The 14,700-nt window shown below is 39.4% G+C and overlaps 1 protein-coding gene across 5 annotated transcripts in view; it reads right to left on the reverse strand.

Moving 5' to 3' along the window:
- Positions 1–14,700, reverse strand: part of ADGRB3 (adhesion G protein-coupled receptor B3) — a 458,060-nt gene that overhangs the window by 274,889 nt on the left and 168,471 nt on the right. For all 5 annotated transcript variants that reach the window (XM_082218223.1, XM_082218224.1, XM_082218222.1 and 2 more), the window contains 4 exons: positions 13,852–14,013; positions 8,838–9,002; positions 4,461–4,625; positions 1,326–1,490 (listed from right to left, as the gene is read on the reverse strand). In XM_082218223.1, the coding sequence (XP_082074349.1) occupies positions 1,326–1,490; positions 4,461–4,625; positions 8,838–9,002; positions 13,852–14,013 (657 nt within the window). The remainder of the gene's footprint in view (positions 1–1,325; positions 1,491–4,460; positions 4,626–8,837; positions 9,003–13,851; positions 14,014–14,700) is intronic.

A 14,700-nucleotide genomic window follows, 5' to 3' on the forward strand; every position in this document is an offset into this window, starting at 1 on the left:
AAACTTTAGGTCAAGCTACTCAGCTACCCGGGAATTATAATAAACCTTGTTTGTTGCACAAACTTGTTTGTTAATTTGCTGCTATATTTGTGGTTTTATAGTTCATGTTTTACTAGCTGGTTTATTTTATATGTATATGATACACACAATGAGAAGGAAGGGGGTATTCAGAAAGTATAATTTGGATGGTGCATAACAGTTAGATGAGCAGCTTCTTAATTTGTTGTTTGCAGAACACCAGGGATAGAAAGAGTAATATTCACCAATTAATTTTGCCCAGTTATTATTTCAGACGATTTAACTAAAATTTGCCTTCTCCAAGAAGAAAAATCCATAATTATATCCGAACACAAATTAGCCAAAGTTAAGTATGTTTAAGTGTTTTTAAGTGATTTCACTGGATGATTTAAAGACATACTTAAATTCCCATTGAAATAAATGAGACTTAAAAGTGCTTTGACTGGATAGTAGTCCTGCATGTTTTTATTATTATTTTAAGACGTCTCTCTTGCATAGCTTTCATTCTATATATAACAGGCAAAGGACCGCTGCTTAATGACAGAACATGTACTTTACATGCTGAAGCTTCCAAGCTTCAGTTCTGATAATCTCCAGGTAGCAGGTGATTAGAAAAACCTTTCTTCTTGAGGACTTAAGAGAGCCACTCGCAGTTAGAGTAGACATGATTGACTAGATGGTCCTGATATTAGGCAGCTTCCTAGGTTTTCCCTATGGATGCCATTCCCATGTAAATGTGTACCATCTCAGATGAATTTTATGAAAACCCTCAAACAGTTGTACATTTAATCACTTTTCAGACTTACAGATGGGAAGGCTGCTAATCATATTTAAAGTGACTGTCAGCTATCACCATTTAATTTCCGAGTTTTCAAACACCCACCAAAAATTCACTTGGGATTGTCAAATATGACTTCTAACAATGTTCATCATGCTTTCAGGAATTAAGCTGTAATGTAGCAGTTCTGGCATGGTTTTGTCTCTCAAACCCAATAGGAGAACACTCCCTTACATCACCTCTGCTCAAAATTATTCTAACTTAATTTGGCTGTGTATCTCATTGCCTTTGGATCATTAGAATGACCTTCTGTGTCAAAGTCAAAATTGAATTCATGAGTGAGTGTGGGGGATAAGAAAATTTGTACACTGACCAAACATATAACTCCCAACATTTCTCCCCCCAAAAAGTGCCACAGGAATGTTTCTGATGGGTTTTGGGTAACTGTTGTCTTATTCTTAAATGCAAATGCTACACGTGATCGTGTTCAATTAGGACCTCAAACTGCAATACTCTATAAGCTTCTTACCTGGGCACCGCTGCTCACTACACCGTCTAACTTCTTCTCCACTTCCTTCACATTGCTGCCCCGTAACAGCTGCTCCTTGGCATATTCGTATCCTCTTCTCCCAGCCACCATCACACGACTTAGAACACCCACTCCAGTGACCCCAGTGATTCCACTGACCATTAGCTGCTTGGAAGAAGGCAATAGTCATGATACGAACAAGTGGCATGATCACAAATATTAAGGTACATAAACCAAGCCCAAAAATGTCATTCAACACTTCCTCTATCCCACCCTCAAGCACAATATCACTGTTGGTTTAGCCATTCCCTTAGACCAGCCCGCCTGTTTAAAATTAGCTAATGGTCATTTTAAAATTGTATTTACCTATTTAGAAAAAATAAGAATTTAAAAAGCTCTAAATGGTGTACACATAAAATAATATAAAGTAATGATTAGTAATACACAGATAAAAACAGGAAACTTTTTTTAAAAAAAAACAACCTAAATTATATGTCTGGATCGGCTTTATGAAATAAAAAAGAAAATGTTTTTAGCAGGTGTCTCAAACACTATAGTTGTACCTTGGACCGTAAACGCCTCGGTACTCTGACGTTTTGGCTCCCGAACGCCACAAACCCAGAAGTGAGTGTTCTGGTTTGTGAACGTTCTTTGGAACCCGAACGTCCGAAGGGGCTTCCGATTGGCAGCAGGAGTTTCCTGCAGCCAATCAGAAGCCATGCTTTGGTTTCTGAACATTTTGGAAGCCGAATGGACTTCTGGAATAGATTCTTTCGAGGTACCACTGTATAGTGAACCTGCCTGCCTAATGTTAACAGGCAGAGAGTTTCAAAGCATAGATGCTGCAACCCGGCTTAGGTTCAAACCACCTGAAGGTCGCTTGTCTGCACCCAAGCAAAAGTGCACACCTTCTTTATACAGAAAACAACATATGTCACGCTGCCCAGTACTTTCCATCGCCCCCTTTGCCCAGTTAAGGGCACAGTTGGCACATACCCAAACATTACTGAGTTTCCTTTCTGGGCTCTGAACACAGCATCCCAAGCCCCAAGAGAAAGGTAGCATTAAAGCAAGTCAATTAGCTTAAATCTCCAAAGCAAGGAGATGGCTGCAGTAGGCTGCAACACACTTACCCGGGGGTAAGTTTTCCTGAACTGAATAGGGCTTACTTCTGAATAATCATGTGCAGATTAGAACTGTCAATGTGGATTGAGAATGCCAACCATGTTTTCATAGATTCCACAAAAGCACAATATTTTATACAGCTGTCCCACGTTGTGTTTATTTAAACTGGTATCCTAACATTTCTTTGTCCTGTTTTCTTTGTGTTAATGAATGTGCTTTTTGTGTTCATATCTATTATGTTTTTCTCAGTATGATTTTCATTAATACCTCGGCACTGTGTTATCTCACTACAAATATTCATTTCGAAGGGCCTAAGAAAGAATCCCTGTAATCTGTTTATAATAGCTGAAATTTGCAGCTTTTGCTCATCCTGCAGAGTATTTTAATCTTTCAGCTGTATTTCAAGAATATTTTTTCCCCTATTTGAAAATTGTTTCCAAACAAATTAAACATGTAAGAAATCCAGAATCTATAGAGAAATCATGGTTTCCTTATAAAGAGCCATCTTTGGCATCTGATCCAACGGTCAAAAGGAATGTATACTTTCACCTTCAATAACACACTTGGAGGCAGCTACTCATTTGTTTCTCATTCCCCCCCCAATTATTTTTCTTGATTTTCCAAATAATTACAAATCGTTGTCAAATTAATTCAATTTTTAATACAATTTTCCAAAACTGGCTTCCCACTCTCCTTTTAAGAAGAAGAAGAAGAAGAGTTTGGATTTGATACCCCGCCTTTCACTCCCCTTCAGGAGTCTCAAAGCGGCTAACATTCTCCTTTCCCTTCCTCCCCCACAACAAACACTCTGTGAGGTGAGTGGGGCTGAGAGACTTCACAGAAGTGTGACTGGCCCAAGGTCACCCAGCAGCTGCATGTGGAGGAGCGGAGACACGAACCCGGTTTCCCAGATTACGTGACTACCGCTCTTAACCACTACACCACACTGGCTCTTAAGATATGTCCAAGCTGAATGAACTCCAGTTGCTGCTTCTATTCTCAATTAATTCTCAATTAATCTCTAGTTAACACTCCACCCCCCCCCAGTATTTACCAGTATTATTATTCATTATTACATCCCTGCAGACAGCAGAAAATCAAGTTAACCTTAATTTATATCATGGCTAAGGCGCAGGAGCTGGATGCGGCCCAATCGCCTTCTAAATCTGGCCTGTGGACGGTCTGGGAATCAGCGTGTTTTTAGATGAGTAGAATGTGTCCTGTTATTTAAAATGCATCTCTGGGTTATTTGTGGGACATAGGAATTCATTCATATCCCCCCCCCAAAAAAAAATATAGTCTGGCCACCACAAGGTCTGAGGGACAGCGGACCGGCCTCCTGCTGAAAAAGTTTGCTGATCCCTGTTATATATGATCCAGTAACAGCAAGTGTGGTTATTACTCTATCTTCACTTTAAACATTTCCTTGATTTCAAATGAGTTCTGTTTTTCATTTATTTCTTTTATATATAAGGGGTTTTTTATTTTTAAAAAAGCAATTTGTGGGGTCGCCAAACGGCCACCATGAAAACTAAAACAAACAAAAAACAACAACACCCTAGTACTAAAAAGTCTGAGCCAATTAAATGGTCTTCACTTGGCACCAAAGAGATAACAAAGTTGGCACCAGGGAAGCTTCCTCAGAAGGCTTGTTTCAAGGAGAGGAAGCCACCACCAAAAAGGCCCTGTCTCACATCTTATGACTGTGATGTAGCAGGAATGTGTCACGCTGCCATGGAGTGAAGGTCTGAAATGTCAAGAGTGCTTAGAATACTGTAGTGGGGAGAGCAAGGGTGAAATTGCCACCCAGCCATGAAGCTCACTGAGTGAGCCTGGGCCTTGCCACTATCTCTTAGTCTAACTCACTTTGTGGGGTTGATCTTGTGCATCATCCTAACCTCTTAGAAGGGGAAAATATTTATTTAAGGAAAATTAACATGTTTAAACAAACTGAAATATTTCCCCATAATAACCTTCATTTCTCTCTCTCCTAGAGAGGACCTTATGTACCTGTACATTCAGGATTGTAACACTCCCTGCTTTCAGCCCATGGGCCTCTGCACTCTGAGCCTCCATGAGCAGCTGCTGTGCACTGCCGACTCCTCTGCTGTGTGCCATTGGAACAGGTCACCGAGCACTGACTCCAAGCGCTCCACTCTTGCCATTGTCCATCAACTATTGCAATACACACAAAACAGAGATAAAATCCAGATTACCTTTACCAGCAAAGCTACCATGGCAGTTTCTTGTTTGTTTAGTGCAGGTTATTAATCTTATGGGTTACAAAATCCTGCTTTATCCTGGAAAATGTAATTCAAGTAAATTATTAGGAGTACACAGAAATGAGAAGTACATAGTCTTCGGCCGGGGGGGGGTATTGATGTGCCCATGGAGAGGGCTGCTAAATGGAACCCCTCCTCTGTTCAACCTATACATAGCTTTCAGCACACCAACCATTATGCAAAAGGCTGTGCAGGGGTTACCTGATAGCCTAGGTGCTGGGAAGAAGAGGGAGATGAATATTCTGACCTTCTCTTCTATATAATGGGTGCACTTGAGGTGGTGTGTGCACATGTGTCAAGAGAGGGGTAAATGTGGTCACTGAGTTCTATTTTGACCTTCTCAAGTGTAGCAGAACCAACATCAGACTAGGCCACACACAGTACCTCCACTATTCACTGCTTGCTTTGGATACTACTCTCTGATTCCCCTAAGGATGAAAGTGTCCCCCCCTTGATTTAGTCACCCTCACTGGTGATGACCAGTTACTCCCTACCATTCCACCTCACCAGTCATATCTCCCACACTAGCTGGAGCCTTAAAAAGCAAATCTGATTCTCTAGGCACAGCATTTATTGTATGATTAACCAATCCGCGCCATGATGGGAGCCACAACCAGCACATTCATCCGGATGGCCCTCAAGCCCGAATACAAGGCAGAACCATGGTTTTACTCGTGCTCCGTTGTACTGCTTGATCCCCATCACAGCAGACTAGATGAAAAACCATCCCAAGGTGCCTATGTACAGTCAAGTGGCATTGTTTCACACACTCAGGCTTGATTTGTGACAAGATTGCCTGTCGCTGACTTACAGAGTCTTGCTGATGCTACCCTGTTAGACCATGGGCACTAGTACTTGACACCAGTCCTTCTACATGCCAATGCAGCATGATGCATGCACAGATTTGGCAGGGTGATACTAATGCTGAAGCATGGAACCTAAGGACCCTGTGAGAAGTCTCAGAGTCTATCTATCCATTTAGTCAAGTGCTTTGTTTTTAAAAAGGAGTCAGCCATGGTATGTGAGGAGAGGTGGATGGCTGTATTATACTGGTCAAGAGTAAGAGAAGAGACTATTTTAGGTGAAACAGTGCAAAACACAGTGTCATATTAGGCTGTATTTTGTTTTACTACACTTCTAAGCAAGTAGCACAGACATTGATGAAACAACATACTCCCTTGTAATATGTTTTAACACAATTCTGATCACGTTTAGTAGGGACTAAGCCGTATTAGACATAGACTTGCTTTCAAGTAAGCATGCATAGGATTGTGTTGAGTGACATGGATTTTAAGAAATTTGTCACTTAGATGATAAGGAGGAAAAAGATTACTCAATGCATCTGATGGTGAGAAGAAAGAAGGACAACATTTCAAGAGCAGAATAAAACAAATGTGAATCGTTGGCAACAATATAAAACTCTGAACTTACACAAAGATTAACATCATTTTGTACATCTTTCATTTCATCTAAGGTTTAGGAGACATACAAAAATGTTGCACGGACAGATGTTTGGATAACAGGAAAAGCTTTTTACATAGGACTGGGTATGCTAGCAAGGGGATTGCGGGAGACACATAACATTCAGACAGTTACATGATACATATCTAACTTATATTATCATCCTTGGAAGCGTGTGTGTATGTATCCTGAAAATAGCACCATGTGCTAAGATCTGTTTCAATGTGGATATATATGTTTCCTCAGAAAGTCTTACACAGTCTCAGAATATAACTGTTCACAGATGATTATGAAGGATTAGTAACATCTTGGTTGAGTAGGAAACTGGAGAAGCATCTCAAAATATGGCTACCCACCAAATCTGCTTATTTTGTGACCTCATCTAAAGATGTCCTACAGAACTTAATTGCACTGCAGGTGGTTGGATCTCTTCCAACTCTACAATTCTATGATTCTATGAACTTAAATTTAATTTCTTCCTATTTCGATTCTACAGCACTATGATATTACAGGGAAGAGGCAGGCCAAACAATGATTACAGAGTATGACATGTTTATGAAACACGATTAGGTATTGTGAAATTGGTTTAAATGAATGGTTAGCAGGCTACCCAAGATTCCTTAGTTACTGATGCCCATGAACTGCACTATAGTCTTTACACTTGACTTTTGCCTGCATCTACTAAACTTGCTAAGTAACTTTGATGGTACTCTATCATTTAATATTGCTCTAAATCATGGGAATTGTTGCTGCCATAGCTAAGTATATCTTAAACTACTTTTTCCTTTTCCTTTTCCTTTCAGTAGCAATTTGGGAGAAAGAAAATAATTGAAGTAACAGAATTTGAACACAAGAAATGTTCAGTATAGTCCCAACAGTAGGTGCCACGCAGCTCGTAACATGTTTATGCAGTTTTGCTTCTTACTCAGGTGTAGTCATGGAGTAGCTGTCAAAGATTTCACTTAAAGTATCACATAGTTATCACCTGGGCATTATACTGGCAGTCCAAAGTTTTGAGTGGTATTGCTTCCACCCTGGTAACAGTGCCCCAACATGCTGAATATTTCAAACAAATGGACCAACATGCAGTACAAAGCAGACATTTATAGAATTTATCAATGGGTACTATGTACTGGACGATATCAGAAAGATGAGTTTTAAGATGCACCTTATAACAGTTGAATTCCCACACTCTTACTAATTAACCCACTGCTGTCTTCTGTAACTTGTTGCAAACACCCTCAAGCATCTCAGCATATACACGTGTGGCATCTAGAGGAATGAAATGGGGTCCTTTTTTCATTCAGCTGCATTTTTGTTCTGTGAACCACCCTGTGCATCACAAAGTTCCATGGTGTGACCAGAGCTCTGTTCCTTGTTCTCTGGGTCCCACTCAGGGCTCTTGAGACATCATTTGGCCATTATATGCACATATATCCAATGCATGTTTCATATATTTTATCTTTAGTGGCCAGGATTCAAAGATCTAGTTAATGTAAGCCCCATACCATACTCAATGTTGGTATTTCTTTCCCTTGAGCTGTGGACTCCTGTGCCATGTCACCAAGGCTGGATTAAGATATTTAAGGGCCCCAACCACTTAAAAGATTATGGTGCCCTCCATATGTAATTTAAAATAAAAACAATACTAATACATAAAATGAAATAAAGTTTTATTTTTCATTCAAATTCTTTATTAAAAATATTTCCCTTTTTGTGCCCCTGCTTTGCTTAGTCAGTCTATTGGTTAACCCAGCACTGCATTCTACGTACTGTTTAAGAAATTCCCCTTCATGTCAAAATGGCTTGCTACGTGGCCGTGCTTCTCTTTAAGACCCTTTCACAAAATGACTTGTATGGTTCTGTGGATCCCACCTTCTACCTCCAGGTTAAGCGATAAGAAACAGAGCACACCAAAGCACCAGCTCTAAGGATGGAGTGAGAATGCAAGCAAAGCATGCTTGACTTTGCAAGCACTCCTGCTTGAAATGTCACAAGCAGAACCAAGACCCATGTTTCTGCTTTGTTGAACCCCAGCCTGCAACTAGCCTCTCTCCCAAGACCCTAAAAAAACCTAGCTATAGAGAAGGAGGATGGAGTGAAAGACTCTTAATAAAGAAGGTCCAGGTGGGCTGCCTCTCCAGCAGCAAGTGACACACAAGAGTGCCTTTTCCCACTGGAGAATCATGGACTAGACTATAAGCTGTATGATTCCTAGAAGGATATGACTCTCTGCTCATCATTTCCAGCCAATGGTGGCATGTGGGGCCTCTTTTCCTTGGAGCTATTCCTTCTCTACAATGAGGGGTTTCATTTGTTTTGGGGGAAAGGCGGCTGAGAAGCATCCAGCAAAAGGCTGGCTGGCATTTGCAGCCATCAAGCTGAACACTCAGAGAACTCCTTGGAGGACTTCCAAGCATTCAACTTTAATGTCCAAGGTGCACAGATGTTTTCTAGGTAAAACACGAGTTTACTTTTCTTTTTCTAACTAGCCCTGTTAGTGACCCCATAATGCTATAGGAATGCATCCTTCTTGTAGTTTAAGCTCAAGCTGCACAAAACAACAATGGAGACCACAAAGGTACTACACTGGAAAAACAAACAAACCTTGTAAGTAGCAAACAGTTATTCTATATATGCTCACCAGGGCAAAGAGCAATATTGCAAGGCTTATGCTGTGTTTCAGGTCCATCACATGATCTTCCCCCATACTGGGGAGGTATACATGACCTTGTTCTAGTTCTTTGGCCTCGACCACATGTGAATGAGCACAAACTCCAAGGTGACCATTCCTCCCAAACTCCATGTACTGTAATAAAGCAAAGAGGCTTTAACAAGAAAATAACATGAGTAGCCAAGTGGGTTAAAAACAAACATAGTAAAACTGTAACTTGAATAACTTGGCCAGCATCCGAAGGAAGAAAACAACAACAGCATTTCCACCAATCACAAATATAAGTTAAGCCAAGTTTAGAGCATTGCAGCATTAGTGATCAGCAAGCTAGGCTTATGATTGCAACTTTTCATTTAATCATAATCATAATAGGTCAATAGGACTTATATTGCAGATATGGCTAGAACCACAGCCTTCAGCCCAAGACATATGTTGCTCTTGTGTGTGTTGTCTGCTCCATTCATTTCACTGGACAGCTGGTCTACACGTACAAAGGAAATGTAGACAGAGATCTGTTTCTTCCACAGAATGAATGGGATTCCATTAATGTTTAGAGAGCTTTGGAGATGCAGTGGAATGTCTTGGACCTGACGTAAACCACTGGAGTAGGGTATATGTGTTGTTCAAGAACAACACATTGTAACAAAGCCCATTATATGGGGCCAGTTTTTATGTCATGTGTATTTAGTTATCATGTGACAAATACAAAACAAATTGATTACCATCAGGTAGATGGATAGTCATGATCCAGTAAATGATCACCCAACAATCACTCAACTTCTTATGCAGATTATTTACTATACACAGGACCAAACTGATCAGGGCTCAGTTTTGACTAGGAAAATTCTGGGCAGCAAATGATTCAAAAAAGTATACGTGAGACAGTAGAATTTCCATGTAAGGTTTTTCGTAAGAGTTCAAAGCATGAACCACTGACATAATTTGATTTAGTTCAGATAGAGTTGCACTTTACTGCACTTTGTAACAAGAATTTCACCCATTTATCAGTCTTACATAAATTAAAAAATAAGCATTGCTTCAGTCACTTTCCTAAATTAGGATGAAACATAAACATTAAACTTCATTTGCTTCATTTCTATTTGTATACATTCACATGCAGATAGCATCTCTATTAAATCAATGGGGACAACCAAGACACATTAAGCACGCCTAAGTCTGTGAAATCAACAGGCCAGATTCAACTAAATGATTGTGCTAGCTGGCACCAGAACAGCAATTCCTCCTAGCATAATGAGACTTCCCTTCCTCTCCTTCCCCTGCATGCCCCCCATTGGCTTTGAGGGAGGTCAGGAGAACTCCCAGACGAGCATTGGGAAGGATTGCTGTGCCTGTGCCAACAGAAAGATCATAATAGCATGATGTTGAATTCCTTTCTATAGCTGTGTGCATGCAGACACACACACAAGCACAGTTTCAATGGGACATTATGACTCAGTTCTCATTCAGGTGATAAATCTGCATATGGATTATGTTCCTTCCAACTGCAGAGGAGAGCTCAGAAATCTATACCCCTGTATCCATCTACAAGGAAAAGTAGATGCCAGGGATAAGGGTGCCATCCTAGTTGTCTCCCCCTGACATGATATTTTTCTAGGTGCAGTGATATATTCACAAAATCATGTGAGCTGCCACCACCTGCAGTTTATTCTATAAAGTCCAGGCTAAGTTTTATCACCTCAGTGAGAACTAAGCCTAAGTATGCCTACAATCCTTTGGATTGTGTCCAATGTCTATACTAATTGCAATGAAAAAGATACTCATAAACACCCTTTTCCTTTCTGTTTACCTCTTTCGACACATATCTATCTGTTTTAAAAATGGAACAGGCACACCAATAATAGCAGGTTATTTGCAAACGCTGTCAAAGCCTAAGACATGAAGAGGCTAAATTCCTTTATAAATTATTTCGTCTTCAGTAAAATATTAATGAACGAAATGCCTAGAGCAAGTTTTGCTTGTCTGCTATCAATGGGGCTTTGTATGTATGTAGTTTTTTCAGAGGAAGAATCACAAGTGGGGTGAGGAGTTAGCCCTGTTCAAGTAAAGGGGAAGGATGTCAAGTCAACATGTGGTGGAATTCCAGGACTATGCCTGCCTACCCTGGAATCACCTGGCATACGCACATTTGTTATAATATATAACTGATATATTTCTAGGAAGAGTCTAATTCATATAATCATGATAATGAGCAATTTTTGAATGCTATTCTCTACATTGGCATCCACCAATGATATATTATATCCAAAATGTGTAACAGAGGTCAACCAGGGGTCCATGCAGGTATAATAATTATATATTTTCCTTGGTGACATGATCAGAACTTTTGGTTATCAAGTACTGAATCAGATACCAAGTGGCTTAAATTATCTCCATTCTTATGCCTCGAACTACGTTCAGATATGAAAACTCCTGTTTATCAAAATATGTTTGCATTTATCAAAGCATGTCGATAATTGCCAATTCCAAGAAGGGTTCCACCAGCTCTATCAAGGATCACATCCTCCTGATGTAAAACAGTATAGGCTTGCCTTTTCTACACACTGTAGCCACAAATGCTGGTCCAGCCCTTCTGCAATTATATCTGAAGGGTTCAGCTGAAACAAGGTGTGTGAATTTTTTGTTAAAATGGAATCCAAATTCTATGAAAAGGAAATAAACATTTTGTGTTCTGTTATTCATAAATGGAAGTGGGGTAAAGTTAAAGCTCTGACTTAGTCATCTTGAATGTTTTGCCAATGATTGCAGTATCAAGATTGGGATAAAAGTATCTGGCACAGATAAAAGATAAGTGAACAGGGACAAGAAAGTGATGGAGATAAAAAATAAAAGAAAAATGTGTAAGGAGTAAAAATAGCATTTTTCTATTATTGTGAAGCCCCCAACGTCCTCTTGTTTTCCGGCTGGATAATTGCTATTTATATATATTTAAATTTTCATCCACAAATAGCAGCACTTAAAAATGAAAACTGAAGTTCTTAGACTTCATCTTCCCCTCTACAGTTTTCTGATTCAGTGATATATCTGCAGACATATGGAACACATCCCTAAGTAATACCATCAGCTATGGATAGTCATTCTCATGAAAGCTAATTGCTTACTTAGATAATATATTCTACTTTAACTAGTGCCTTTCACTTTGGGATAGAAATTTATGCTCAGCTTAAGGCATGTTTTCTTTTGGAAGGCGATAATTAAGAGATCAGGAGCCAGTGTTGGGAACATATTGCCCTCCCCATCCCACCACAATGATCAAGTTCCTTCACTCACTTAACCATAAGTAACTCAAACCAAAGTTCCTGTTTAACCAGGATTTCAGTGCAAAAGTTAAGGTCATTCTCAAATCCTCACCCTGGTTAGCATTAACTGTGGTGAAGCTCGATGTCAACACTTCCTCTAAACATGGTAAGGGAGAAGGGATAATTGCCTTTAGAGAGTAAAGGAGATGAGATGATAGGGTTGCCATATTTAGAAGAGCAAAAAAGGGACACATTTGCTAATGTCTGCATTTAACTATGGATCACTATGGCGACTCTCATTTTACATACCCATGAAAAAGTGGACGTGTTCTGAAAAAAGAGGACATATGGCAACCCTGTGTGACTTCTCATTTCTTAGCCATGGTCAGGTTTGAGTCAGTGTTATATCTGCACCAGCCCTATTTTTCTACCCTCATGAGCAAATCTAGCCATTCTCATATGCTGTGTGAGAGTTGGGCAGAAAAGTTGTGGGTATGTCTAGGAAATGAGCCTCTGGATTCCTTGAGACTTCTTCCTGAGGAAAGAAATGCTAGCAGACATTACTATTCGATGTTGCCAGAGTTAATTATCACAAAGAATTCACTAGTATCCTCTACTACTTTTAGGGTGTGTGATCCACTGCACACTCCATTGAACTCAATGATGCTATTTTTTGAATATGAGACTATACTGTTAAAGTGGACATGTAGTAATGATCAGACCACTGATCACTGCAAACCCCAATTGTACATGTGAATGTTTTGGGGTGGGGGAGATGGGATAGTTCAAAGAAACCAAAACAGAGGTGCAATCTATAAGGCTGTGTTCACATGGAAGCTTGTTCCATTTACATGCCTTTCCCTTAATTGTTAAGTTCTGAATTATACTTGACCTTTCACATGATGTAAAAGCCTGTTTTGGAACTATAGGGGAATATAGGGTTTAGAGCTTGCTTCCATGTTATTTGCTTTCAGGTAAAAAAAAATAAAATCCGTTTGTAAATAATATGGAAATGAATGCTAAGTCTGCGCTATATTCTACTAAAGTTCCACTGTACTCCGCTATAGTTCCAGAAATGGCTTTTCTGTTGTGTGAAAGCTGAAATATAATATGGAAACTAACAGTTATGTAAACTTTCTGAAAATGGAACAAACTGCATTGTGAATGCAGCCTAAATTGCCTGAAACCAAATCCACAAATGGGGGTTAACAGGCAGCATCTTCCCCTCATCCCACTGAATTCTCTGTTGTCACAGCATCTGGCAAAAGGCTTCACACAACTTGCTTGCCTCCAGAATTTGGAGGTGGAAAAGACCATTTTGACTTGGCTCAATTCAAAGCAGAGGCAAGGCAAGAACCTTTCATTGCCCAGCCGTCTTTTTCATGTTCAATTACCTCAGCTTCCGATTAACATTGTGGTCATGTAACTGATAAGGTATGACAAAATATTACAGGGCTATTACCCTCAAGTAAGTATAGCAGAGTGATAGCAGAGGCTTTTGCTTTAAAAAGCTGGAACTTGAAAATATGCTCTCAAAGCTTGTTGGCAGTTCCAAAAGCATGAATACACCATAAAGTTTTAAGAGATGACTAATAATCGCAGTCATTTGTCCTAAATTAAAGTCCCAGTGAGTCGGTCACAATCTTTAAAGAGTTAGCGTTTCAAGTGCTTAGCATTAAAACAGTTCAATAACATCCACAATTTCATTGATTGGCTGCTAACACTACCTGGACAGAGGGCAGTGTTATTGCAAACCCTTGATTCTCTTAAAGGGCCGCTGCAGTGTGTCCCGTAAGGTGATACACAAGTTCTGGTTCGCACCTGCGACCCTTGACCACAAGTAACTGAACATGTACTCCACTGGGCCCACTCTTCCACACCAGATTCACCTGTATCCAAGACAATAAACAAACATGAATACAGCAATGAGTATTAATATAGATTTGTAGTAAAATAATAGTAATAATAATAATAATGGCATGCAAGCATCATTTAGAAAATAATAAGAATGATACATTATATTTAAAATAAAAGATTCACTAAAAGAAAGCACCTATGGAAAAATATGCAGCAGAGTCAAAAATAAACACTTGAAAAAGAAAAGTGTCATGTAATATGTGGTATTAAAAACAAAGAAACTGGGATCTGGTTTTACTGGCATTCACCATTTTAGTCCGCTGCCTTTCATTGTTCTAGAAATTGCACTGCTCTCTGGACCCTACACCAACAGAGAAATCTATTTTAGATGACAGAAGAACAAATGAATGCACATGAATTATAATTATCACATCAAAATGAAAGTGGAGGGATGACAGCAAAAAAATCCAACCACCCTCCATTTTTTAAATAAAATAAACTTGAAGGTTGTAATGTGCTTTTCTTTTTTAATCTATCATTTCTTTTTCTACTGGAAAAAGCTCCAAAAGTTTAAAATATGAAACTTCTTCACCCTAGTTTGTGCGTTCTAAATAAAGAATGGCTTCTTCTTCTTACAGTTACAGAAAGCACTAGATAAACACTGGGAAGAAGAAGTTCGATTTTTCTTATTGCCTATGTTACAAAAATACTGACTTCCC

The sequence above is a fragment of the Podarcis vaucheri genome, assembly GCF_965113315.1.
Source record: "Podarcis vaucheri genome assembly, chromosome: 3".
NCBI classification, from domain to species: domain Eukaryota; kingdom Metazoa; phylum Chordata; class Lepidosauria; order Squamata; family Lacertidae; genus Podarcis; species Podarcis vaucheri.